Source organism: Poeciliopsis prolifica, unplaced genomic scaffold (assembly GCF_027474105.1).
Source record: "Poeciliopsis prolifica strain line A6 unplaced genomic scaffold, Auburn_PproV2 SCAFFOLD014, whole genome shotgun sequence".
NCBI classification, from domain to species: domain Eukaryota; kingdom Metazoa; phylum Chordata; class Actinopteri; order Cyprinodontiformes; family Poeciliidae; genus Poeciliopsis; species Poeciliopsis prolifica.
Genome location: NW_026562389.1, coordinates 12,326,653 through 12,352,774, shown reverse-complemented (window position 1 = coordinate 12,352,774; position 26,122 = coordinate 12,326,653). Strand labels below are relative to the sequence as shown.

At 43.7% G+C, this 26,122-nt stretch overlaps 4 protein-coding genes across 11 annotated transcripts; 2 read left to right on the top strand and 2 right to left on the bottom strand.

Moving 5' to 3' along the window:
- Positions 1-1,425: 1,425 nt before the first annotated feature.
- On the bottom strand, positions 1,426-2,934 carry sdhaf1 (succinate dehydrogenase complex assembly factor 1). Its single transcript, XM_055039867.1, has 2 exons — positions 2,829-2,934; positions 1,426-2,406 (listed from the first exon to the last, which is right to left on the bottom strand). The coding sequence occupies exon 2, from the start codon at positions 2,181-2,183 to the stop codon at positions 1,935-1,937; it is 249 nt and encodes an 82-aa protein (XP_054895842.1). The 5' UTR covers positions 2,184-2,406; positions 2,829-2,934; the 3' UTR covers positions 1,426-1,934.
- Positions 2,935-3,112: 178 nt separating this feature from the next.
- On the top strand, positions 3,113-6,104 carry nudt18 (nudix (nucleoside diphosphate linked moiety X)-type motif 18). Of its 5 annotated transcripts, none has more exons than XM_055039866.1 (7): positions 3,113-3,201; positions 3,664-3,836; positions 4,121-4,231; positions 4,299-4,401; positions 4,475-4,598; positions 4,793-4,917; positions 4,986-6,104. In XM_055039866.1, the coding sequence occupies exons 2-7, from the start codon at positions 3,666-3,668 to the stop codon at positions 5,366-5,368; spliced, it is 1,017 nt and encodes a 338-aa protein (XP_054895841.1). In that variant the 5' UTR covers positions 3,113-3,201; positions 3,664-3,665; the 3' UTR covers positions 5,369-6,104. The 5 variants fall into 5 exon arrangements, with proteins under 5 accessions (XP_054895841.1, XP_054895837.1, XP_054895839.1 ...); XM_055039862.1 differs by having other exon boundaries at positions 4,475-4,652; positions 4,745-4,917; XM_055039864.1 differs by having other exon boundaries at positions 3,187-3,266; positions 4,475-4,652; positions 4,745-4,917.
- Positions 6,105-6,298: 194 nt separating this feature from the next.
- Positions 6,299-12,567, bottom strand: LOC129365716 (protein FAM240B). Of its 2 annotated transcripts, none has more exons than XM_055039120.1 (4): positions 12,484-12,567; positions 12,272-12,322; positions 10,431-10,552; positions 6,299-6,501 (listed from the first exon to the last, which is right to left on the bottom strand). In XM_055039120.1, exons 3-4 carry the CDS (start codon positions 10,550-10,552, stop codon positions 6,390-6,392), a joined length of 234 nt encoding a protein of 77 aa, XP_054895095.1. In that variant the 5' UTR covers positions 12,272-12,322; positions 12,484-12,567; the 3' UTR covers positions 6,299-6,389. The 2 variants fall into 2 exon arrangements, with proteins under 2 accessions (XP_054895095.1, XP_054895096.1); XM_055039121.1 differs by having other exon boundaries at positions 12,416-12,511.
- Positions 12,568-19,507: 6,940 nt separating this feature from the next.
- lrrc2 (leucine rich repeat containing 2) lies at positions 19,508-25,786 on the top strand. Of its 3 annotated transcripts, XM_055039214.1 has the most exons (9): positions 21,848-21,989; positions 22,567-22,724; positions 23,389-23,463; positions 23,525-23,680; positions 23,811-23,947; positions 24,009-24,154; positions 24,304-24,456; positions 24,523-24,626; positions 24,700-25,770. In XM_055039214.1, exons 1-9 carry the CDS (start codon positions 21,853-21,855, stop codon positions 24,747-24,749), a joined length of 1,116 nt encoding a protein of 371 aa, XP_054895189.1. In that variant the 5' UTR covers positions 21,848-21,852; the 3' UTR covers positions 24,750-25,770. The 3 variants fall into 3 exon arrangements, with proteins under 3 accessions (XP_054895187.1, XP_054895189.1, XP_054895188.1); XM_055039212.1 differs by adding an exon at positions 19,508-20,360 and having other exon boundaries at positions 22,567-22,697; positions 23,389-23,947; positions 24,700-25,782; XM_055039213.1 differs by lacking the exons at positions 21,848-21,989; positions 22,567-22,724 and having other exon boundaries at positions 22,890-23,947; positions 24,700-25,786.
- Positions 25,787-26,122: the final 336 nt, after the last annotated feature.

Here is a 26,122-nt window from a genome sequence, read left to right as displayed (position 1 = left end):
TATTTTTACAGTAGTCCATGTTCTACTTGAATTGTCAATACTTCTTACAAAAAGATTACTAACCATATAAATATGATCTAATATTCTATTTTTAGACATATTCATCTGTATTAAACTATAAAAGGGAAAACAATCATGTAAACAAATCATTTCATACCAAGGAGTTCAACCACTGTGCTAAGATTTAAAGATTTATTTATTGTTTTTGTAGATTACAAAGCAAAAACAAATATTTCACATAAAACTTCAATAGTTCTTTATTGTTTTATCAAGACTTTATATTTCTTCCCATTTCCATCAGTTTTGGTTCTATCCGTGTTTGGGCAGTTCGCCTTTTCTAAAAATCTGTCACCTTTGACCCGTTAAAGAGTTCAGTGTTATCCCAGGTTCAGGGTCAGTTTGGGTCGGTCGGAACCAACACACAAGGTTTTCCAGACTCAGGTGTAATGTTCGTTTGTGGGCTGCAGGTGGCGCTGCTACGCTGGCTGTCCTCGCAGTCGGAGGCCGACCGGAAGCTGCTGGCAGCGGTGACGGGGGTCCAGGTGGGCCGCGAGCTGCTGAACCGGATCACCGGCCAGGACCAGGTGGACGCTTACAGGGTGTGTGTCCGGCTGCAGGAAGCTGCTGAGGTGACATGTTTCCAGTTTCCTGATTCTGGTTCTGGTTCTGTTCAGAGGGAATGCATCCTGAGCATCGCGGGTTTCCTCCAGAAGAACCCGCGGGCCTCGCAGGCCCAGATCAACGCCGAGGTGGAGAAGAACGTTCTTCTGTTCGCAGCGCGGGTCAAAGCCCTGGAATCTGCTCCCTTATTCTGACTGTCTGAACTGAACCTCAGGGCCTTTCACAATAAAAGCTTCAATTTGTGTCGCCTTTTTTCTTCTTTAAACCTTAAAACATTTTTATCTTTTACACTAAATCAAGAAATAAACAGAAGCTGTTCTTTAATAACTGGGTTTGTTTTGTTTTCCAACATTGTTTTATTTCTCTTATCTAACCGTCACCATGGAGACGGTTAGATAAGAGAACCGAGTTTCATTGATAAACTTGTTTTCATCTTCAAAATCATTTTCTGGAGTTCAATCTTTATTCTGCTCTCCAGTTACAACAGTGAAAACTGTTATTATATGCCAAACCACCAGGGGGCACTGCCAGTAGCGCAGTGACGGGGGGTTTGTACTCTATGCTGTTCGTTTCTGTGGTGGAATAAAGTTCAGCAGGTCCAAACCGAAACCAGGCCAGCAGCCAGACAGCCCTGGTTTCTGTTTGCCTCTTTAGTCCCAAAACTGAAGAATCTGAAAACTGAGCTGAACTTTGTACTCAAAGTTAAAAGTTTACGTTAATGTGGCTTTTATTTCTGACGGCAGTGGACTGTTCTTCGATTGTTGGATTTCAGTTTTAAATTTTAATAATTATGTTTAGAAGGCATTTTATTTTTCTCTCAGTATATTATTATTTAATAACCATAAATCATCAATATTTTATTACACAGAGTATGTAGCTGAAGTCACAGACCTCCATCCCATGAATCTGGAAATATTACCAGATGACAAGGTCACTTATTTAATATCTAAGCTGATTTCAGATTATCAGAAATTTTACTGGTTAAATATCAGAACCAGAACCAAATAACCAGCTGATGGTTCTGATGAATCTGTTCCAACAGAATCAAGTTTTTTTTTCTCATTTTTGATCTTCTGTTATAATAAATCAGACGATGAAGCGACTGGATGCGACGCTGACTCGGCACACAGCAGGAACCACATTCCTTCCAGAACCAGATTCTGATGAATCTGGTTAAATGTTTTACTGAGTAACAGAGAAAAGTTTCTTTTACAGTAGCAGGCTTCATGTTGTGTGCAGGTTCTGGTCCAGTCAGTGAGGTGTTTTTCACATGGTTCTGGTGGTTTTGCTGGTCCGGTCGGTGGTTCTGGTGGTCAGCCTGGCTCGCTGCCTCTGGAGAAGGAACCCAGCTGCTTGGTGTTGGCGTCCTGAAGCTGCTGCAGCTGCCGCTGGCCGCGGCGGTACAGGTACTCAATGTGCATCACGTCCGTCTTCTTGATGCGCGCGTTCTCCCGGAACTCGTCCCGGATTCTGGGCAGGAAACCCGGTTTGTCCTTCCCGGCCCGCAGGAAGTGGCGGTACAGAGCCAGGACCTGCTTCTGCAGCTTGCTGTGCCGCGACATGGCCCGGTTCTGGAGACGTTTCTAATCAGAGGGACACCGCACACATCCTGCTCCCAGCCAATCAAAGAGCTCTGAGGTCCCTGAACACAGCACCACTCTGGTTCCGGACCCTGAACGCAGCACCGCTCTGGTTCCGGACCCTGAACGCAGCACCGCTCTGGTTCCGGACCCTGAACGCAGCACCGCTCTGGTTCCGGACCCTGAACGCAGCACCGCTCTGGTTCTGGAAGCATCAGCAGGAAAACAAGAAGAAGAGATGAATTATTAATTTCAGAGATATTATTATTTGATTATTATTAATTGATTTCAATTAAATTTTCAGTTCGTTAATACAGGATATAATTTACAGAGTGAGAAAGAATTGCCTTCTATGTAGATTTATTTACATAATTGTCTGACCCTGTATCTAAATGAAGCGCACATTTTAGTTCACACTGAGTGCTGGACTCTTCGCAGCTTCACCTGGTTCTACTAACATGACTAAACTCACTGGAGAATGAAAACTTTAGCATTTTTTTATCTTTGAAATCCCACAGTAATGCTAATTAGACAAACGTCCAGGTGACTCTCAAAGAAATATTTCACCAAATAACACAATAAAATGCGCCTGAATAACACTGAAATATGAAGCAGCTTTAAACTTACAGGCTTAGTGAAGATGTTCCGATAAAAAAACAGTTAATATTTGTCCGTTAAAGGTGATAAACCTGCGGTTCAGAAGCGGCTATCTGCTGCTAGCTTCCTCTGTGACCTCATTCTGCGTTACAACACAGGATCTTAGCGAAAAACTACAAACACGTGACTTCCGGTGACGCCTTCAAAACAAACTCAGGATTCAAAAGTTTACAGAACATCACTAAACAGAACCGAAACATCCGGTTTTTGATTAATGCAATGAAATTTAAAAAACAGAAACAATTTGATTGAAACTTAATCTTGGACCGGAACCGGAAACGGGGTTCGTTTCCGGTGCGACTTTGAATGGAGCAGTGAAAGGAGCGGAGCCGGATACCAACAGGTCTGCGGTTTAATCCGTTTAGTGTTTCTGGTTCCCGTGACCCTTCAACCCCCCGTGTTGCCATGGTAACGGCAAGTTAACGAGTGCGTTCAGCTACTTCCGGTCTGGTTTCTGGTTCCTTCTGGCATCTTGGGTCGATTATGGGCTGTTTCACCATTTCTAAAGGCTAAAAGATTCCGCTTTAACATCAGACACTGAGATCAGCCGGAACCGGGCCGGAACCGAACCCCCGGACTGAAGAGACTTGCATCAACTTGGCAGGATATTATGACCTCTGACCTCTGATAGTTTGGGGTTGGAGGGTCTCAGTCATCAATAGAACATCTTGACCTGTAACTGGGTCAGAACCAGTTACAGGTCATAATGGTTTGCAATCAGAATGGTTCAATTAAGGGGTCAAAGGTCACTAAGGCTCAGTGAGGCAGACCCAGTAGAACTCCTGGTGGTTCTGTGTTTCCTCAGGGATGGAGATGACAGAGAAGGAGCGGCGGCAGGTGGAGGAGCAGGTGGAGCAGCTGCTGAGCGGCCAGGGGTCAGAGGTCACGCTGTGTGACCTGGGTCTGGAGCTGAGCAAGCCAGCGACTCTGAGGAAGAACGTGACCTACATCGTCTGCGGCGTCGTTTTCAACGAGCAGGTGAGCAAAAACCAACATGGCGGCGCCGGAAGCTTCATCCATGAACACGGCCGTTAGCATTAGCATCATTGGTGATGAGCTCAGTTATGTTGTTCACGTGTTGCTTCTTATTTAAAATATTTAAAAGTAACATCAGCTAATAAACACTAAATGCACATTAAACACCAAATTTAACAACTTAAATTTCCCCAGTAGAGTTTAAAATAAATCTTTTCTCCATGCGTAAAAGCATCCAGTCTGTTTCATTCAGTGGTTCTGCTGGTCTGTCATATTTATGTTTACAGGAGGAGGTGCTGATGGTGCAGGAGGCGAAGCCCGACTGCTACAAGCAGTGGTACCTCCCAGCAGGGCGGGTGGAGGTGGGGGAGAGCCTGCAGGAGGCGCTGCGGAGGGAGGTGAGTCCAGCCGCTCAACATGGTAACAGGAACTCAGCGCACGTCACCTGATCCTGTCGGTCTGCAGGTGAAGGAGGAGGCGGGGTTCGACTGCCAACCAATCACGTTGCTGCTGATCCAGGAACAGGGACCGCAGTGGATCCGCTTCATCTTCTTGGCCCGCATCACAGGTCAGAGGTCACGGCCGATCAGAGGGTGGGGTTCGGGTGGGCGGAGCCTGAAGGTCTGCTTCCTGTCTGTCAGGAGGAAGCATGAAGACGCTGACGGCGGCGGACCAGGAGTCTCTGCAGGCGTCCTGGTGGGACAGACAGTCCAGCCTGTCCCTCAGGGGGCGGGACATCCTGCGGCTCATCGACTACGGACTCAGGTCAGACCCAAAGGCTCCGACCAGAACCCCGGTGACCACCTGCACAGGTCAAAGGTCAGGGGCTGGTCTGGTTTCTACCCTCTGGATGGGTCAGAAGTATTCATACAAATCAGTAACCAGAATGTTCTGTGAAACGTTTGATCCAGATTAAATCGGGTCTGCCCCGTTCTGACCTCTGACCCTGCTGGCTTCAGGTACCACCGGAGCCCCTGGCACGCCGCCTCGCTGCCTCTGGACCTGAGCTGCCGCCACATCGTCCAGCGGACGCTGCTGCTGTTCGTCGGCGCTGAGAAGCGGGTCTGGATCCTGCTGGTCCAAGGTAAACGCCCTCGGCCGTCAACATGATAACCGGACGCCATGCCGTCACTCATCTGCCCCGCTCCGCAGCCCCGACCCCCCACCTGCCCACGGCGGCGGCCCTGAAGACCCACGCCGTGACGTGGGCGGCCAACATGGCGGTGCAGGAGGCGTTGCCGGCATCGTACTACGACCACGACGTCGCCACGCTGGGCGTCCTCAGCCTGCAGCACAACGGCCGGCAGCACGGCCGCACCGACGGCGTCTGCTTCAACACGCTGGCCGCGCTGGCGCCCGACCGGCCGCAGCGGGACGAGGACGGCCTGGCGGCGGAGCGGCCGGCGCCGACCGCGCCTCCGCCGGTGGAGAACTCGCGCTACGTCTGGATGGAGGTCCAGGCGCCGGCGCTGAGGGAGGAGCTGCTGCGGCAGAGCCAGAACCCGACCCTGCTCCCGATCCAAAGCCTGTACTGACCCCACAGGAAGTGGGGTCAGTACAGGCTTTTATTCTGAAATGCAATAAGGCTGAAATGCATGAAGGCTTTTATTCTGAAATGCAATGATGGCAGGCCGACAGGCCGGGCCAAACCGGCCGGTCCGAACCCGCCGGGCCTTCAGAACCTGGTTTTAACAGAACCTGAACAGATTTGGGACGAGTTTCAGAATAAAAGCCTTGAAAATGGTCAAGCCATAAAGAGACTCCGGGTTCTGCAGGCCAAACGGGTCGGAACGGTTCTGCTCAACAGGAAAAACACACATGATGAATACGGAGGCCTGAAGGGGACAAAACAAATAAAAACAAAAAGTTTCAGCACCAGTTTTACAACAGATTTGGTTTTTTAAACATTTTAAAAGACACTCGCACTTTGATGAAAGTAACTTAAAATATGTAGCTGTTTGTTTGCACCGTTTCTTATTGATGATGTCACATTAATGATATTTTTATATTGTTTCATCCTTTAACAATAATTCAATTAAATCATTAAATATGTCATAAAATAAATAAAAGTTTAATTGATTTATGCTGTAACAAAATTCAAAATCAACATTTTCTTTTATTTTCTTACCATTAAATAGTTTTAGTTATTTCACGTTTTTTATATTTATGTTTCTGTGGAAATTGTGACATTTGTGATATTGAATAATTTCTCCAAAATGATTTGTGACAGAAACAATAAATTAATTATGCAAATAAATTATTTAAACCTTATTTTAATTTTTAGTTTTGCTGTCCTGTTTTTTATTTTGTTTGTTGGATCTGTTTGGATGTTGAGTCTGAAATAAAGTTTAATTTTTATTTATGTAATTTTGAAAACCCAGGCTCTCATCTTCATCATCACCATCATCATCATGGTCTAGTTCTGCTGAATCAGTAAAAACCAGAGGAACTCAAACATTGTCTCATTTCACATCAGAACTAAATCATTTATTCAGAAACATTTTAAGAATCTAAACACTGAAACTCGTCCGTCGCTCCTGCTGCCCTCTGATTGGCTCATGTCTGGTCAGCTGACTTCTCCGCCTTCGCCTTCCGGACGAAGCCGTCGTTGAGCTTCTTCAGGTTTTTGTTCCGGTTCTCCAGTCGGACGACCCATTCCCCCCTCAGCCTGAAACAGACCACACCACCCGGTCAGGACGGCTGCTCAACATGTGGCCCGCAGGCTGATCTGGGGCGTCTGGGACAGAGATGTGGGCCCCAGCTCACATCCTGTTGCTGAGATCAGACATTTTTCTTCTAGACCAGAAAATTGAAAATCAGTTGACTCTATAAAGACTGAATTTTAATGTTTCAGATTGTCACAGACGTCTTTTTTTTAGTTTATTTAGTTTTTACTGAAACATTAAAATGTTTCAGTTTCTGATGAGAAGGTTGAAAAAACAGACTATTAATTTTCTACATTAAAAATCATAATGTTGGCCTGCGACTGCTTGGATAACACAACTTTAGATGATACATTTTTATCTGTCTGAATGTCCCAGTCAAAGTTCAAACCTAAATCTAAGGACAATCTAAAGGGCTACATGTTGTCACAGTTCATACGCCGTTTTATGGTCAGTATATTCAGGAGCGTAAAAAGCAAACTGCTAGCATAGCGCTATGCTAGTCCAACGACATACGTTTTGTCACGCTTTTCTGCTTTTGCAGCCACTGCAAAAGCAGGAGGTGACTTCAGCGCAGGGCATTCTGGGTAAATCCAGCCAAAGGCAATGTGTTAGCCTAGCACTAGCAGCAGAAATGGCTCCTGGTCTTCAGCCAAAGACTAAAGAGAAATCCTCCAACATAAACTCTGACGCCTCCATCTTGTTTCATCTGGTGAAACAGGAAGTTGCTCTCAGCGTCTTCAGAGGTTTTTGTGTCATTTCCTGCAGTGGTTGTTGGTGCAGCGCCCCCACAGGCCAGGAGGGGAACAGGCTGGTTTGACTCAGAACTACAGCAAATGATGGAGTTCTGGTTCCAGTAGAACCGGGTCGACTGGACCATCGGGGGGGAAACATCCTCAGAGATTTGTCAAGGCTCAGAGTCTGGTATGTTAACGAGTCTCACAAAGACAGAGGAACAAATGTGAGAGCATGTGGACAGGTTGGAGAACAAACACGAGTCCAGACCTGTGTGTGTGTGTGTGTGTGTGTGTGTGTGTGTGTGTGTGTGTGTGTGTGTGGGGTGTGTGTGTGTGTGGGTGTGTGTGTGTGTGTAAGATGACTCTCTCTCAGCTGTCCTCACCATATCTTTGCTGACTTCCTGACGAGTTTTCCAGATTATTACATTTGTTCTTTCAGCTGCTGATAATCCTGCTGACCTCGGCAGAGTCAGAGCTGCTGACGGAAACTCGCCCGTAACATCTCGACCCAAACGGGTCATTTATTCAGGAACGTGTGGATCACCTGGAAGAGTTCTTCCACCAACTGAGACCCAGTGCAGCCTGGTTCTGGTTCTGACCCGTTCCCATGGATGCACGCTCTGATTCTGCTGAACCTGAGGGTCACCAACCTTTAATGTCCGATTGTGAGTTGAAGTGCTGCCAACTCCCTCCTGCAGGTGGCAGTGTGACCCATTCCTCTGCTACTTCTAGTTTACCTGAGGTCAACTTACCTTCCATGATGGATGAGAAGAGAAACAAAAAGTCGTATTTACCGTCAAGTTTAACGCAATCTGAGATGAGAAGGAGGAAATTATCGTAGAAACAAAACGCAAATATTTCTGAAAACACCACAAAATAATGATTTTGATCAAGAAACAATTGTTTAACTGAATGTGAACTCCAGGAGGGATCGGTTTGTGTCATCGCAACTCCAAGGATTTTAATGCTGATGCAAAAAACAGACAGAAGAAAAACAGACGGCTGCAAAACACATGAATGAAGCTGTCACAAAAAACTCACAAAAAAATCCAAAACAAACGATACAAGCAGCAGATTTTCTGCCACCGTGGTTTGATGAAATAAAGACTTGAGTGGTTTTATCTCTGGCTGAACGCAGAGAGCCTGAAACTGCGTCGGCATCCTGGCAGCTTCACGTTTAAAGCTTCGTCTAAATCCATCCTGCTGGCTGTCGCCTCCCGTCACTCATCGCCTCGTCCTCCAAGCTCCGCCCACATCACACATAGCGCTCACAATTAGCCGGCGAGCCGGTAACAGATACCCGGGGGATCAGGAGAAACACGGTATGAGAGCAGGGGGATTAGCGAACGGGGTAATGGAGAGCAGGGGATTATGGGAGTCAGCAGAAACCCGTCCAGATGTTCCTCTGCTGGGAGCTCTGGCATCACGATGAGTTGATTCACAGCGACCTGAAGAAACCGCAGAGAACTGCAGAGACACCAGGAGACGGTCAGAGAGTCAACCTTCTGTCACACGACCAGCGTCAGACGACTGAGAAACTCATCCACGTTTTTCTGTAGGTGACGGCAGCAGGAGCAACGCAGCAGAACATGGTGGTGGCAGCATCATGCTGTGGGAAGCAGATCTGGGTTCATGTGAGGATGGATGATCCAAAGCAGGAGGGAACCTGGAGGGAACCTGGAGGTTTCAGTCAGAGCCAGGAAGTGAAAGTCGGGATGAACTGGTTGGTTCAGAACCTCCAGAACCTTCAGAACCTGCAGAACCTGCAGAACCTTCAGAACCTGCAGAACCTGCAGAACCTGCAGAACCTTCAGAACCTGCAGAACCTCTTCCAGCTGAGGATTCAGCCGTTTGGCTCCGGCCTGCCACCATGAGCGGCGTGTCATTCCTCTCTCCACTCCCTGCCAGAACCAGCGACCCGGCCGGTGGTCCGGTTGATGTTTCCGCTCATTAGCGCTCGCCCCCCGCTCCCTCCGCGGCCCTCACGGCGCGGCGGCCCTTTCGGGGCCGGACCGTCTCCAGGGGCCGCGGCTTGCTGTTTGTAATGAGCGGTTCTGTTTTTAGACGTGTCTATTTGCTATCTACGCTCACATGTCGGCCCACTGCGACCCAAACACATTCATCTGCCGTGTCGTAAGCAGGTTCACACGCAGAACACAGGGTGAGGCTCAACATGCGGCGCCCGCACGGTGAGGAGGCCGAGCCGGCAGCGTCTGGCGGTCGCTCTGCATGGAAACCAGCAGTATGGAGCTAAATTAGGGCCATAAAGTTTGTTCAAAGGGAAAAAAAAAGAAATGAAACTGACAAAACATTTCAAACTTAAATGTTTGAAACTACTTTTCAGGTTCCAGGTTAAAACGTTTTTTGTTTTGTTTTTTTTTTTCCGTTTGAAACCTTTTATTCTTTTGAACAAACATTATGGCCCTAATGTAGCTCCATACCACAGCAGCTCCATCTGAACCAGGATGATTACAGATTAGAGATTAATCTGATTATGGGGATAAATTACATCTCAGCTCAGACAGAAGGAAACAATCATGTTGAAGTTATTTAATGTCTTGAACATGAAAATAATGATAATTTCTCAAATTCAGCTGCAGATTAGCAGGCAGAGATTTAATGAGGACGATCAGACATTCGATTATATTTTATCAATGTCATAAAAAGCTGCTGATACTGGATGTTTCTGACATGTTTGGAAAGGTCTGAAAACTAAATCAGAACCTTTTAACTGTTATAAACGTTTTTAGAACCGGTGGACCAGAGTTACCAGAACCAGAACCAAAGGATTTGAGGGGCATTTAGTTTAGACCTGCAACAAACTGCCAGAAAACCTGAACGGTTCAGAACCCGCTGGTTCTGGAAACATCTATGGCTAACCGGATGTTTGGCTAACCGGATGTTTGGCTAACTTAATGTTTTGCTAACCGAATGTTTGGCTGACCGGATGTTTGGCTAACCGGATGTTTGGCTAACTGAATGTTTTGCTAACCGAATGTTTGGCTAACTGTATGTTTGGCTAACCGGATGTTTGGCTAACTGAATGTTTTGCTAACCGAATGTTTGGCTAACTGTATGTTTGGCTAACCGGATGTTTGGCTAACTGTATGTTTGGCTAACTGGATGTTTGGGTAACCGGATGTTTGGCTAACCGGATCTTTGCGTCTGCAGTGATAAAGAGACAAGGTCTTACTGACTTCTTCAGGGCGCTCTTGTTCATCCTGTTCTCTTCACTCTCTGCATGCTGGTTATCGGCGCTGATCCGATTCTCCCAGAACGACTTGATGTACAGACGGTCGTGGATCAGAGCCAAGTTCATCTGCAACGAAGCCAACAACAGTGGTTAGCAAAACGCCTCCATCAGAAGGAACTGGTACCAAACCACAGAACCCGAAAGGTTCTGTTCCCCATTTAAAGGGTTTGCTAGCTGACTCAACGGAGCTAAATCAGCTAAAAACAGGAGCTGTAAGCTAACTGAGGTGTCACTGTTCAGTTGCTGTTTCAGTTGAAGCTATCACTATGAGCACTGAATTTACTTGACATATGTATTAATTATTTTGTAAGCAGCTTGTAGTTCATTGCAGACTTCTGCCCAGGACCCTCTTGAAAAGGAGACCCAGATCTCAACGAGTTTACCTGGTTAAATAAAGGAAGTTAAAAAAATTAAGAAAAGAAAAAGCTCATACTGCTTCAAGTTGTCGAATCTAAGTTTGGGTCTTTTATTTTGACATACGACAGGAAGTAGCTGGGTTGTTGCCCCACTATAATAAAGACAATAATAGTGGTCTGGTACCAAAGAGAGACTTCCTTAAACCTCAAACTGTTCAGGAAATCAGTGGAGATTTCCTGAACAGTTTGACATAGACAAACCTCCTGTTAGCTCTGTGAGGCTAGCATGACTATTAGCCACTACCGAGAGTGCAGCTAGCGTCTTACAGGGGTTAAAGGGCAAATCAACCATTGTGATAGGATTTAATGGTCCCTGGTTCCAGATCACCGAGATTCATGAAATCTTTGTTTTTACTGAGAAATAAAAACATTTCTGTTATTTCTGTGATTCTAATCAAAGATCAGAACCAGACCTGAGCATCAGTTGAGGTTTGTCCAAAATACATTAACTTTACAGTAAAGTTATAATCACATTAGTAATTAAACTCATTTGTTTGTTTCATTAAAAAGTTTTAATATTAATTGTGGAATAAACATGTAAATACACATAAAATCACGCTGAACTTATTTCTGTTTTTCTTTTTAACGATCATTTCTGTGGCGCATTGAAACTTTCAATTTGTACTAAAATATTTGGCCTCAATTACGAGTGAAATCTGTTCTGGAGACGTTTCAGGCTCTTTGAAATCCAACTTTTTGGTTTTTGATTGGATAATTGATTCTTAGTTTTCTCCCAAATATGAATAATATTTACTCTCTGATGCAGCATCTTGATTTCAGAATGGATTCCTCACTTTGGACCCATAAAATGTAATAAAACAAGAAAAACGTTTCATATGTTGAGTTTCCAGGTGAGCAGCAGAAGGTTTTGTTGGCTCTGCTGGCCTTTATGTGAAAGTAGTTTGAGAGGAAACAGAGTCATGAGAGCGAGGAAAAACATGCGGCAAACATCGCCAGGCTGGGAATCGAACCTGCAACCACTGCCATGAGGACTAAGGCCTCAAAACGCAGATTAATGTTTAATAAAGTTTAATGTTTAATAAAGTTTAATGTTTAATAAAGTTTAATGTGGGTTTTATGTGCCGATCAGCCGCCTTGGAAACGTTTTGAACCGCAGGAATCATGTTGGTCATAAACGGATCAAATAAAATCCAAATTTAAAGAGCGACTCGTATAAATTCAGTCACAAAATAAACACAGAGCCGCCAAACCAACTGAAAGTACAATCATATAAAATATCATTTCTGTTTCTCTCAACTTACATCTGAACACAGTTGGATTCTTTTCTCCCTTTTCATTTGAAACTCATCAAATCTGAAGCTGCAGCAGTTTAATAAAAACATAATATTCAATAAAACATCAACTGTACCTGTAGGGGAAACAAGTAGATCTGTTTCTGATTCCCAATTCGTCCACAACTCTGCAGCAGGAAGAGAGAAAAACAGGAAAAGTCCAGAAATCCTCAATTTATTTATTAAATACTTTTATTTTCTGAGTGAATCTAAATAATGACCTAAGAGGCTGGATGAAGTCACTGGAGCAGATATCTGATCTTTTTTATGAGGAGAAGAAGCCACTGACCTTCAGGCAGAGCCCAGCTGAACGTTCGTCCCTCGCAGTGAGTGATGTCAGTCTGTCCGTACGTCCTAACCAAAGCCCGAAACCACGCCCCCAGCAGCAGGACGCCTCCCAGATGTCAGGGCTGGAAATATGTGGAGCTCCAGCTGGACCTGCAGAGAAAACGCAGCATAGGGACTCATTCATTCATTCATTCATTCATTCATTAGGGCTCACATCTGATTGGCTGATTTAATAAAGTTTAATCATCCTGCTATTTTCTACATGCAGATTTAAATATCTTAAAATAAATCCAAATTTTCTCAAAGAGCATTAAAGATGCCAAAGATGCTACACAATGCTACTAAAATATGTAAATAAATATCAACTTGTAAAATGTTTTCATGTTTGACTCAATAATTATTCCTTTAGCATAAATGTTAATTCATACGGTCTGATTTTGGACGGCCATGTTGTCATGATGGACCCAGGTATGGAGAGCAAATGATGATTTAATGATGAAACACAAAAACAAGAATCCAGGCAGCACAGAAATCCTGGAAACAGGAAACAGGAAGTGAACAGAGACACAGCTGGGACCAAAAAACAGGACAGCACAAAACAAACACAGAAAACTCACAAAAAAAATGTTATTATCAGATATTATAGCAGATAATACACATTTTCATCAAAGTTCATCAGATTTGACTGAAATCTCATAAATGACATTTAAATCAATCATTTCAACTTATATCTTATATTAAAATTGACTGAACAACAGAAAACAGAAATGATACTAAAAGGTTTTAAGACTTTACAAATGTATCGGATTCACTTGTATTCTTAATTTTGTTTTTATAGTGTATTTTATTATTTACCTTTGTGCCTCAATATCACGTCACTTTCCTGCGACACCTGAATTCCTCCGTCACAGGACAATCAGGTGCTTTTCGATTATCTTCTGATAAACTTTAGGAAAAGAAATAAACCTGAAATTGTTAAAAACATATACTTCTTTTTAAAATTAAAACGGTTTAATCTGCAGCCCCGCTTACAGATGCTAAAGCTCGCAGCTGTAGCTAATGCTAAAGCTAGTTAGGTTAGCTTTAGCATTAGCTACAGCTACTAATTCCATCCTACAGTACATGGCTAGTAGATGTAGTAACTAACTGCGACCAGCAGGGGGACTCTAGCTAACCTCTATAACTGAAAACACCATTTGAGAACAAATGATGTTCAACGTTTACTGAACATTTAGCTCCAAACTAAACATTTATTTTCCAAACTAAACATTTAATTTAACCTAAGAAAGTATTTTTCACTGGCTAAATATTTTGTGCATATATGCAAATTAGCTGAATAAGTGGACTGTCAAAAAAAACGGCTGGTGAGAAGAAATTGGTTCAGTCGTTTTGCTTCACAGCAAAGAATAAACTTGTGAGAAAAATATTAATATAAAAACAAATGAAAATGTTGTTTGTGTTTTATAATTTAAAATGTTCCTTAATTTGTCATTATATGGTTTTTGGTAAAAATGTGATTATTTAAAGACAATGTCGTTATTTTGATCCAGTTTTCATTCAGTCTGAGTCACAGAGAAAGACTGGCACTAAATAAGAAACACACACACACAGACAGACAGAGACACACACACACAGACACACACAGACACACAGACAGAGACACACACACACACACACACACACACACACACACACACACACACACACACACACACACACACACACACAGAGATATTTGGACCCTGCATGACATCACTAGAACCTGTCATCGGTTCCATGTCTCCATTTCCTGCTTCCTGAGTTTCTGTCAGTTACAAGTGAAGGTAATAAAATAAATAAAAGTTTCAGTTTCTCAGAGTTTAAAAGTTCCTGTAGGAATAATTTACTCTTTATTTTCCTCTGAATTATTAGTGCGACGTCGCGCTCAATGTTCCCTCTAAGCTGCGCCTGCGCACTGCTCACATATTCTCAGCGCACAAGAAAATCTATGTAGCGCATAAAATAAAGTCCAACGTAAAGTGGACATTGAGCTCAGACATCAGTTTTGACTATGGACCAATAAATTTTTTCCGTACTACTTTGTGATCGAACTCAGTGAGTGACAGGAATCCAGCCAATGATACGATACGGTTCACTTTCGCTACGTGGGTTACGTGCCTTGGTCATATGGCCGTGCAGGTGAGAATAGTGCGGCAGAGTTAAGAAACGTGAAAGCCATCACCTGATCATGTCTAGTGGGACATCCACTCACCAAGCCACAGTAAAAAAAAATAAATTCACTTCTTCTAAGATCAAATGGAATCAAATCAAATGAAAGGAATGGTCTGCATTTGATACTGAAATGTTGAGTTCAGACTTTTGACTATGGATAAGCAGACATTTGTACACTGGCAAAGAAGTATGAGGCCATTCTCCTCCACCCACAGATTATGGAGGCCATTAATAGTCAATATGCTGAATTCAAGAACATAAAGCAAGAAGCAGACTGACCATCAACCTGGGCTAAGTGAACAACCACTGGAGAAGTGAGAAGGGCAGACGTGAAAAAAACTAATTAAATATTTTACAAGAATTTATACTGCATCACAAGCTACAGAAAACATTTCATTGTGCAAAATGTGAATGTTTTAATATGAACAAACATTTATGTCTGAAAGGTGTAATGTCTCATTTCTCACTCTGGCTGAAGCAGGACTCTTACTTACAGCATGCATCTCATGAACAGCAATGTTTTCTTTCCTTTATTATTTTAATTGAGCAAATCACTTAAATTAAAAGCAAACAAATGAAAACTGCTGATGTAATATGATTTTTTTAATAAGCCATGCAACTTTCTATGATCCCAGATTTATGATACTTGTGCGTGGCCACGCCGTGTACACTGATGATGCTCACAGTGGTCCTCAGTGTGTTCAGGAAGCTTGTGTGTACGCCCAGACACATGAAACATTAGAGGGAACATTGGTCGCACTGCTCTTAGTTTATTTCATTGACTGATTAATAATTATTTACTCTGCAGGAGATTTTTTGTTTTTGTTCAGGTTTTATTGATTTCATGTCATTTCTATCTTCTGAGATTTTCCAGTAAAAACTCCATAAAATTGAACCTGCCCAAGTAATTACTCTGTAATTATGTTTCTTATTCATAATGTGTTATTTTAGTTTTCATAAAACAGAATTTTTTTCATCTGACTGAAGATATAAAGTTATTGAATCAGATCCAGTGATCACACAGTGACTCAGTTCCTATGATATCTGTTTACTTTGATGGGTTTAGTATTAATTTACTCTGATGACGTTTCAGACTCTGAGGAATCAGAGCCTCTAACATCCTGATGACTCTAAACTTCAGAGTTTATTTCACCAGACGACTTTTATTCCACCAGCAATTCGGTTTGAACAGAAAATGTAACATTGGGCCTGATTGTGTTATTGGAAGACACAACCAGCAATACTTTAAATCAGTGCTTCTCAAATAGTGGGGCGGGCCCCCTTTGGGGGGCGCGGTGCGATACCTGGGGGCGCGTGTGATCCTGGGGAACAGGCTTTTTTTTGGCCGTACTAGTATAAAGTGTAATTGCGCACAGTAGGCGGCAGTGGCGCTCTCATTGTTACTTCTGTCACGTTTGCGACAGTGCAACATTTTACGACTTACAAGACAACAGGTTTGCCTTGGTTAGCAGTGTTAAGTCAACAAAAAGCTCCGACTGCGTTCTGTCTATGGCCTCCGTTATTCAACAACCCCCAACATGAAAAGTTTTTCACAGGGATGAAAAGAAAAGGGAGAGAGACAAAGATAATGAGACAACAGAAAGTCAACCGAAAGCTAAGAAGAGGAAATACGACGAAGCGTATTTAGCGCTTGGCTTCACTGTGACTACAGTTGGAGAAGAGGAAAGACCGGTCTGTTTGCTGTGTCTAAAAATGCTCGCAGCGGACAGCATGAAGCCAAATAAATTAGCGCGTCACTTAAATACGTTACATCCCAATCACGCCGATAAGCCGCTAGAGTTTTTTCAGCGAAAAAAATGTTAATAAGGAAAAACTTATGCAGAGATGGATAGTCACGGTGGGGAGTGGGGGCGCGAATAGTTTTCTTCTTGCTAGGGGGGGCGTAACGGAAAATAATTGAGAAGCACCGCTTTAACTAGACCACTTCAGTATTAATGGACCAGGTTTTGGTGTCTTTTCTGTTTCCTCTGCTTTGTCTGCAGGATCTGGATCTGCTGGTTCTAATAAGCCGAGTGTAATCAGGCTTTGCTGTCATTGTTTCTGCTTTATAGAAAATTAAAATGAACAGCACTCAGCCTGGCGGGGCAAGGAAAGCCTGGTGGCCTGCCAGGCTTATAATACACTGAGGGAAACCCTGCTGTTAGTTATGAAACATTTCACTTACTGATATTATTCAGCTGGCATCTCTGCAGCATCAACACGTCAACATAAAGCAACGCATGAAACGCTCAGTTGTTTAATGAAAGTCGTGTATTTATCACATTAATCGTCTTTCAGCTGATGAACTGCTTGCTGAGGCGCAAAGCGCTTCATGCTGCAGACTGAACAGGTGTTTTCATGACCCTGAAACTCAAACACAATGTTGCTGTTCTCCCGACCCGCCTGGACCCGCAAACATAAACATGAGCCTGGAGGCCGAGAGCCCGATAAAGATAGAAGACACGGGAATGTGTGTTTGACAGCCTGCTGCGGAGTCGCATCGCCCCGAGAGGCTCGACATTTAGCTGCTGTCACCCGGCAGACTCACAAACACACATTTTGACTCCCGTCTTCATGAGAACGTCCATCAAGCAGTGCAGGCGCTGCCCAGGCGCCGCCACACGACCTCTGACATGTTTCCTTCAGGTACTTCTCTGTTTGACGCTAATCTGAGCTACAGATCCAGAGCTACAGATCCAGAGCTACAGATCCAGAGCTACAGATCTAGAGCTACAGATCCAGAGCTACAGATCTAGAGCTACAGATCCAGAGCTACAGATCTAGAGCTACAGATCTAGAGCTACAGATCTGTAGCTACAGATCTAGAGCTACAGATCTAGAGCTATAGATCTAGAGCTACAGATCTAGAGCTACAGATCTACAGCTACAGACCTAGAGCTATAGATCTAGACATATAGATCTAGAGCTACAGATCTAGAGCTATAGATCTAGACATATAGATCTAGAGCTATATATATATAGAGCTACAGATCTAGAGCTATATATATAGAGCTACAGATCTAGAGCTACAGATCTAGAGCTACAGATCTAGAGCTATTGATCTAGAGCTACAGATCTATAGCTCTAGAGCTTTAGATCTAGAGCTACAGATCTAGAGCTACAGATCTACAGCTACAGACCTAGAGCTATAGATCTAGCCATATAGATCTAGAGCTACAGATCTAGACATATAGATCTAGAGCTTTAGATCTAGAGCTACAGATCTAGAGCTACAGATCTACAGCTACAGATCTAGAGCTACAGACCTAGAGCTATAGATCTAGAGCCCACATATCAAACTGCACCACCCAGTGAGGACAGTCCTGTCCCTCCTCTCTGCTTCAGCAGGTCCATAAGTCTTTCTGAGGAGGCTGGTTCTGTGTGTTCGGACCCGATGGATCATCAGAAGCTCCACATAAATCACCACCAGCTCTTTACGTCTTTAACCAGGATGCAGCAGAAATGTCCTGATGACTCATCAAACTTTCATCCTGTGGAAGTTTTTCAGGTCCGGCAGCAGAAACGGCGTCTCTGCTGCTCTATGATGGAAGACTGTTTGGTTTTCATGAGGACTTTTTTATTTATTTATTTTTTATCTGACAGTTCAGCATCAGCTCAGCTAATCTGAATCACCTGGATTATAATTATCTTACTGTCCAGTGGAGCATCAGTTTCCACCAGGTGGCGCCACATGCAGCAGAAACTCAGGAAATGTTCAGGTCTGAATATCCATTCAATCATTTTATGATTTATGTGTTTAATACTTTGTTTCATTTCATTTAGTTAGTAATATTTTGTTTTTAAACTTTTTAATTCAGGAAAAATACAACAATTTAAAAAGTATTTCATAATATTTTGAAGTCTTTCACCAGAATGATTGTTTTCTGTTATTTTTTTTTTAATATGAAGAGAAAGTTCAAATAAATAATCTAAATGATACTTCTGATCCTCATTTTCTGATTGGCTGCAAGTCAAAGCTAGCTTAGCTAGCAAGAACTGTGGGGATAAAATAAGACGTGATGAATATAAAATATTTCATTTTCTGAAAATCAACAGAGGATTGTGATAAAAAAAAAAAAATCTGGCAATAAATTCATAATAAATGATCTGATGCAACAATTTTCCACTGCATCCGTCATCCAATCAGGAGGTCAGAGTTAGCATTTATGCTAAATAAAAGTAATAACTATTGAGCAGTGAATGAAAAACATTCTGAAAGTTTCTTTGTGCGTTTGTTGCTCAAAGGCCCCGAGTCTTTCCCAGAGCAAAACCTCCAAAAACAACCAAAAGAAAGATTCTTATTTCTAAAGAATCTAACGGAGTGAAAAGTTTGAGTAAAAGCGGATCGATGTTTTGCTCCACAGCGAAGACGAAAGCAGAAACATCGCTAATCATTGGGAGTCAATTTTTGAACCTCAGGTTTTTAAAGACCAAGTGATTTTAAAATGAAAAATGATCCATCTGCAGCAACTTGTGTATCAGGCCTGAGGTCAGGGCGGCCGCACAAAATCCTTCAGAGGGCCGTAAATGGCCCCCGGGCCGCACGTTGGACATCCCTGACCTCCAACCATGAACCGTCTGAAGAAAGTTTCTGTCTGACAGTCGGTGAATCAACCAGTAAATATAAAACATCCACTGAACGGTGGGGTTCTGGTTCTGGTTCTGAAGGAACGCCTCTGTGTGTGTGAGGAGCACCGGGCCTCGGTGTCATGTGACACACACTCACACTGGTAAAAATAGCTTGGTGGGTCACACACACTCTGGGTCAGTAAACAGGACGGACGCTGAGCCTCAGGTAGGAACCACAGGTCGGATTCTGGGTCGGAACCAGGACTACGACCCGATCTGATCGTTTGTTGGATTTTCTGACTTTTACAGTTTGTAGATTTTCAAAAACCAAAATGTTTCTTGTAGCTAAAATTGGCAGTATGTTATTATCAATGAGCAGAACGAAGATTTATTGATCTGCATAAAATCTGTCAAACAGATCAAATATGTTTGTGTTAAAACTGAACATTTCAGCTGAAATTATTTTAAATTAATTATAATAGTTAAAAAGATCAAATTCTACAAGGATTCAGAGATTTAAAATCTGTCCACATAGCAGACCGACCCGACCCGGATCTGGTATTCTGCTGGCACTAGGTCCAGATCTGGTAATGATGGTTCATATGAGGCGGGACACACCTGGACCGGTGATGGTACGCCACACCTGGACCGGTGATGGTACGCCACACCTGGACCAGATCTGTCCTTGCCAAATACAGGCCAGTTAGGGAAGCGGTTATGTCACCATGTGTCAAGTGACAATTTATTTTCTCATAAGTCATTTCAGGAAATCAGTTCTTAAAGTTCAATTTAAAAAAGACATGAGAGAAATTAGAATCAACATCATAATGGTTTAACTTGTTACGCTAGCCGTTGTTTTGTCTACCTGGATTTTATATGTTTATTGAATGTAAAATGTTTTAGTTTTAAATCTCTAAATATAAGAACATTTAGAATGGAAATGGCCGCCGTCACCCCCTGGTGGCGGACATGACAAACTGCAGCGCCGTCTCCATAGTAACGGACTCATGAACTGAACTCAGTCCTTAAGTCTTTTTTGTTTTTTTAGCACAAATAAATGATTCATTTTAATCTATTAGCTGCATTTTCCCACCACCTGTAGGTTTTACTTATTCAACAGTTGGAAATATTTTATCTAGTTCTTAAAATGTCCTTTTTAACTGTTACTGTGAATATTATTTACCATTAAACTTAGATGTTAGCATTGAGCTGTTAGCATTGAGCCATTAGCATTGAGCTGATAGCATCAAGCCGTTAGCCTTCAGCTGTTAGTCTTTAGCTGTTGTCCAGATTGATTCCAGATGTTCTGTATTGTTTAGGTTGAAATAACATTTCTGACAAAGCGGATCAATACTGATCAATAAGTTTATTTATTCTCTTTATTGAAGCTCAGAGGAGAATCCTATTGATCAGTTGCCATGACAACCAGAGCAGCATGGCCGTGGAGATGAAACAGAGTCTTTAATGTTTATGTCTGAAATTAGAACGTTGTAATAAAGAATAGTGTTGATATCGTTAGTTATAGTTTTTATTGATATTCCAAACATTAAGTTGTTTGGGACAGAACCGGCCTCTGGCCTCCAGTGACCCGGTTCTGGTTCTCCAGAGCTGAAACGGTTTCCGGGCCAGTTGGTGTGTCCTCATCTGGTCCAGGCCTGGCCCGGTTCTGGCCGCACACGGGCCTCATCCGGCCCAGACCGGGTTTGCTCTGTGAGATCGGTTAATTTTATTATTTTAATCTCCAGCTGTTTAGTTCAGAGGAACCGTTTACATTTTAATATCCATCAATTTAACATCAAACAGCTGGAGATGAAATCAGCCTTTAAAACGATTCTGTGTTCCTGAAACTTTTCTATCTGTCCAGTTCATTACAGGACATTTATGTTTTAATTATTATTAAAAAATAAAGATTAAATGGAGGAAAATGCCAACGTGCCGACTGTTAAACTGTTTAAAACAAACACATTTTTAGGCGGATCTGTATCGTTACTCCAAGCTGCTGTCAGTAAACCCAGATATTAATAAAACCTCTGGTTTTTCAGCTTTTAGCTCCAAAAGTAATTTAAGAAATTTAAATATTCCTTAAAGTTCCTCCAACAAGCAAACTGGAAAATATTGTGGAGCAAACTGGAAAATATTGTGGAGCTGCTGCGGCTGACCTGTTTCCATTTTTTATTTGTACTTTTATGTTGGAGCTTTAATGTGAAGTTATTTAATGTTTTGTTATTTGATCTGTTTGTCAATCTGAGTCACCTGGAAAAGTTTGATTTTTCCATCCGCAGGCAGAACGTTGCAAACTTCTGGGTTAAATTACAGGAGATAGAGAAACGAGTTAATCCATGATAATCTGGGCTTCAACAGTTTTATAATCTGTAAAACCATTTCAGGCTAAAAATTCTGACAGAAAAAATTGATATTTTGTTTCTCATCAAACTGTTGACTTCCAGCTTTAGTTCAATTCTGATGTAAAACACTTTTCAGCCTCTGGGTGGCGCTGCAGCACAGACTGAAATAACTCAGTTTGAACAAATATTCATAAATAACTCAGGAAGTTTTTGTGTGTTTTTCTGGTCCAAACCCGGCAGAACCGATGGGTCCGAACAGGAAGTTCGACGTTCCGGTGTACGATCTGTCTGCGGTCCGAGGAATCTGGGAGGTCCGAGTGAAGAAGTACAGAACCAGGCAGAAGAAGGAGCAGGAGAGGGTGGAGAACAGCGCCCTCGCCAGGTCAGTTTCATCAGAGCGGCGTTCCCGTTCACAGCCTGGCCTGCAGGGGGCGGCCTGCAGGGGGCGGCCTGCAGGGGGCGGCCTGCAGGGGGCGGCCTGCAGGGGGCGGCCTGCAGGGGGCGGCCTGCAGGGGGCGGCCTGCAGGGGGCGGCCTGCAGGGGGCGGCCTGCAGGGGGCGGCGTTTTACAGCTTCAATCCCAAAACAAGATCCACTTCAGAGTTTTAAATACGACGTTCCTGCTTTTCCAGCAGCTAAATATTCCAGAAACAGCCGGAAGAGACGAACATATGACAGGAAATGACCTAATTAACATGATGAGCAGTTTGTGAACTCTGACCAACAGCAGCATCCAGTCCATGGATCTGTTCTCTGAGGCTGAGTCACACACAGCTGATGGAGGAAACCTCTGAGAGCAGAAGCTGCTTTTAGCAACATGAACACTGAGAGGCATTTATAGCAGCAGGTCGGAGCAGAAAGGTCAAATATCCAGACAGCAACCCAATCAGCGAGCTGCCCGCAGAAACGTCCCGTCGCTGTTCGCTCATTAACACGCGGAACTGTTTCCTGTCTGCGCAGGATCGATCAGCAGTGGCAGTACCGCATCTACTGCAAGAGCATGAAGGCCAAAGAGCTGCAGCAGCTGCACCACTACCTGGAGAGATCCCTGCTGACGGAGCCGCACGGAGCACACCTGGACCGGAACCCAGGTAGCATGGGTAAAAACCCAAACACAGGTACAACCAGAACACAGGTACAACCAGAAGACAGGTACAACCTGAACACAGGTACAACCAGAAGACAGGTACAACCTGAACACAGGTACAACCAGAAGACAGGTACAACCAGAACACAGGTACAACCAGAACACAGGTACAACCAGAAGACAGGTACAACCTGAACACAGGTACAACCAGAAGACAGGTACAACCGATCCAAACCCAGAACACGGTACTGAGTGTAATCTGTGGAGATTTGATCTTTGTTCTTTTGGAAGAAACCCAAATATGAACTTATTTTGGTCGTTTCCGTGGTATTGTGAGTTTTCTGTGGTTTCATCAGGGAGTTAATAATTATGACCCAACATGAGTATCATCAGCATAACGGCGGATATTCACTCGAGCTCAGAACCAGGTGGTGTAGGAGTAGACCGTAACAACGGTTCTGGTATTGAGTAGTTTTGGTTCTGATGGACCCGACCTGCTGCCAGAGGAACTTGGAATCTCTCAGGCCGGATCAACTTGTCTTCAGACCAGAGGACATCATGGCGTCTCTTCGTCCCGGAGCGAGGCGGTCGCTGAAAAACGTTTCTCATGATTCAGCAAACATCCCGACGGCTTTAGCAAACTCTAGTCTGGTTTTCAGTCAGACATTAAGGAAACGTGTTTCTCTCCCCGTTAGACGTCCAGCAGCAGGAGGATCATCCGGATGCGAAGGATCTGATCTTCCAGCTGGAAGGAGATCGTTGGCTGGTGAGTTCCCACATTCCCAGGGTAAGGGAACGCGCTCTGTGATGTTTGAGGGAACCGTTCTGCAGGACTTTCCCGGGAGCTGCAGTGGACCACCTACCTGCAGGAGTGGCACGTCAGACGGACTCGGATCCGCCAGCTGCCCGACTTCCTGGCTCTGTTCACGCAGCTCACCGTCCTCGAGATTCCCAGAAACCTCATCACGGATCTACCGCCTCAGATCGGTGAGCGGAACCGGGCCAGAATCTGACCCGACTTCTACAAGGCTTCATCGTCCGTTTGCTCCTCGTCAGCGGGACGGTGGGTGTTTCCGCCTAAACTCCGTCTCCGTTTCCCGTCTGCTGTCTCCACCAGGGAAGCTGGCGGCGCTCCGCAGGCTGAACGTCAGCTACAACCGGCTGTCCAGAGTTCCTCCGGAGCTCGGAGACTGCGAGAAGCTGGAGCGTCTGGAACTGGCCGGAAACCTGAGCCTGAGCGAACTGCCCTTCGAGGTGAGGCCGCGGGTCTCCGGACCGGGTCGGAACCGTCCCTCACGGTGTTTTCTGCCCGCAGCTCAGCAGCCTGAAGCAGCTGGTCCACCTGGACATCTCGGAGAACCGGTTCGCCTCCATCCCCGTCTGCGCCCTGAGGATGAGCCGCCTGCAGCTGCTGGACCTGAGCAACAACCAGCTGAGCGACCTGCCGCAGGACATGGACAGGTATCTGCTGCTGGCGCCGCCTGCTGGGACCGGACCGGTTCTGATCGGTTCATTAGAACCAAGCTGTCCTTTCCTCTTCCTGTTGGGTCAGTGGGGTGTCCTTTCTTTCTGTGTTGGGTCAGTGGGGTGTCCTTTCTTTCTGTGTTCAGGCTGCAGCAGCTCTCCACCCTCTTCGTCCACAGCAACCGTCTCTCTTACCTCCCAGTTTGTCTCACCAACATTTCCAGTCTGAGGATGGTGGTTGCCAGCGGCGACGCTTTGACCTGCGTCCCGACCTCACTCTGCAACGACCCGACCATCAAGTAAGATCCCAACATTTGGACGAAGCCGTGAAGCGTCGGACCGACCGGCGCCTGTGTCCCCTGCAGGTTCATCCGCCTCTATGACAACCCCGAGAGGAAGAGGAGGGAGGTGAAGGACGGCAGTGAGAAGGAGTTCATGGAGGCCTACATCGGCACGCTGAAGGACAGAGGTCAGTCCAAGGTCGCCGGCCCGATGCTAACCGCTAATGCTGCTAACCGCTAACTCTGTTTGTCCCAAATCAGACTCCGTCCCGTTCTCCACCACCAAGGTCTCCATCTCATGCCTGCTGTGACGGACCGGAACCGGAACCGGAACCGGAGCCGGAGCCGGAACCGTTCTGCAGAGTCCAGTCGGCTCAGAACCAGAATCTGGACCAGGTCCAGATCCTGGTTCTGATGGTTCTGGAGGGTTTGAACGTCAAGTCGCCCAGAAGCTTCTGGTTTTTATTTCAGTTTAAATTCCAGATTTTAAAACGTCTCCATCTTTTAACAGACTGAGGAAATAATTAGAATAAAATCATAAAATTAAACGGCAGCAAAACAATAAAACCTGAATAATGAGAATTAAAAGTCGGACTTTATTCATATTACGACTTCATTTATGTTTTACCATTGAATTTTTTCTTGCTGATTTTTTAGTCTGGTTTAAAACATCGTTGTGAAAATCAGATTAAAGCAAAAGTGTAAAATTTAATCCGGATCATCTGCAGATTAAAATTTGTCAAAATTAAATCTAAACTAATTTTCCGCAGAATCAACAAGGATTTTAAATTTCAGTAAATATTCTGTGATACATGAATAATATTTTACTTTTCTGTAAATAGGACTGTAGTTACAAATTTCTAATTATCCTAATTTAAAAACAGATGAAAATGAACAAATTTAATAAAACACTGATAGAAATAAAGTTTACAGAAAACTAATTCTGAATATTCCTCTTTCCGTTTTAAAATAATTTCCTGAATAGTTTTAAAAATGTAGAAAATAAAACCTCTCTTCCTGGTTGACCTTTGACCTCCTCAGGCTGATGGTTTGTGTTTTGATTTAAATCTGTAGCTGAAGTTGTGACCAAACTAAATTCTGAATTACAGAAATATTTTATACATTTGATTAATTGAAATGTTTTAACGCATCAACATGATTTTAGTTTTTATGATATGTTTGTTTTTTCCAGAAGTTCTGATTTTATTCCAACATGATTTTAGATTCCAGGAAATGTTTCCGTGTTTTGTTTTTCTAAACCTTCTGGATTTTTAGAAGCTTTAATAAAATCTGCTGATTATGTTCAACAACTGCGGTGTGACTGACTTCACTCTGAATTGAACGGGAAAAGTTTCAACTGGAGAAAAAATTACACTAAAAATCATTTTATTGTAATTTTAGTGAAATCTCTTCAAAATAAAACAGAAGTGGATTCGTTGCTGTTTCCATTTTGTCTTTAAAAAATGACCAGATATGCAGCTAATCCATCTTCTGAAGGAAACAAAGAAAAGGCTAATGATGCGAACACTAGCCACGCCCTTCAGGGGGCGGGGCTAAGCGCTGGGGCGGGGCTAAGCGCTGGGCGATACCCGATAAATGTTTTTAATTTTATTTTCATTTGGTTTTCTCACCTTAAATAAATAGACATTTTATCATTTAAATTAATGGCTCTGATTCAGTTCTG

What these genes read in the sequence shown, in the direction of transcription:
- lrrc2 (XM_055039212.1), top strand. Translation starts at nt 20,320, where the DNA reads ATGATTCATTTTAATCTATTAGCTGCATTTTCCCACCACCT. An exon ending in CTGCCGCAGGACATGGACAG is followed by an intron (nt 24,155 to 24,303) that starts GTATCTGCTGCT and finishes TTCTGTGTTCAG; the next exon opens with GCTGCAGCAGCTCTCCACCC. An exon ending in TGCAACGACCCGACCATCAA is followed by an intron (nt 24,457 to 24,522) that starts GTAAGATCCCAA and finishes TGTCCCCTGCAG; the next exon opens with GTTCATCCGCCTCTATGACA.
- sdhaf1 (XM_055039867.1), bottom strand. Translation starts at nt 2,183, where the DNA reads ATGTCGCGGCACAGCAAGCTGCAGAAGCAGGTCCTGGCTCTGTACCGC.
- nudt18 (XM_055039862.1), top strand. Translation starts at nt 3,666, where the DNA reads ATGGAGATGACAGAGAAGGAGCGGCGGCAGGTGGAGGAGCAGGTGGAG. An exon ending in AGGAGGCGCTGCGGAGGGAG is followed by an intron (nt 4,232 to 4,298) that starts GTGAGTCCAGCC and finishes GTCGGTCTGCAG; the next exon opens with GTGAAGGAGGAGGCGGGGTT. An exon ending in ACCACCTGCACAGGTCAAAG is followed by an intron (nt 4,653 to 4,744) that starts GTCAGGGGCTGG and finishes CGTTTGATCCAG; the next exon opens with ATTAAATCGGGTCTGCCCCG.
- LOC129365716 (XM_055039120.1), bottom strand. Translation starts at nt 10,552, where the DNA reads ATGAACTTGGCTCTGATCCACGACCGTCTGTACATCAAGTCGTTCTGG. An exon ending in AACAAGAGCGCCCTGAAGAA is followed by an intron (nt 6,502 to 10,430) that starts GTCAGTAAGACC and finishes GGTCTGTTTCAG; the next exon opens with GCTGAGGGGGGAATGGGTCG.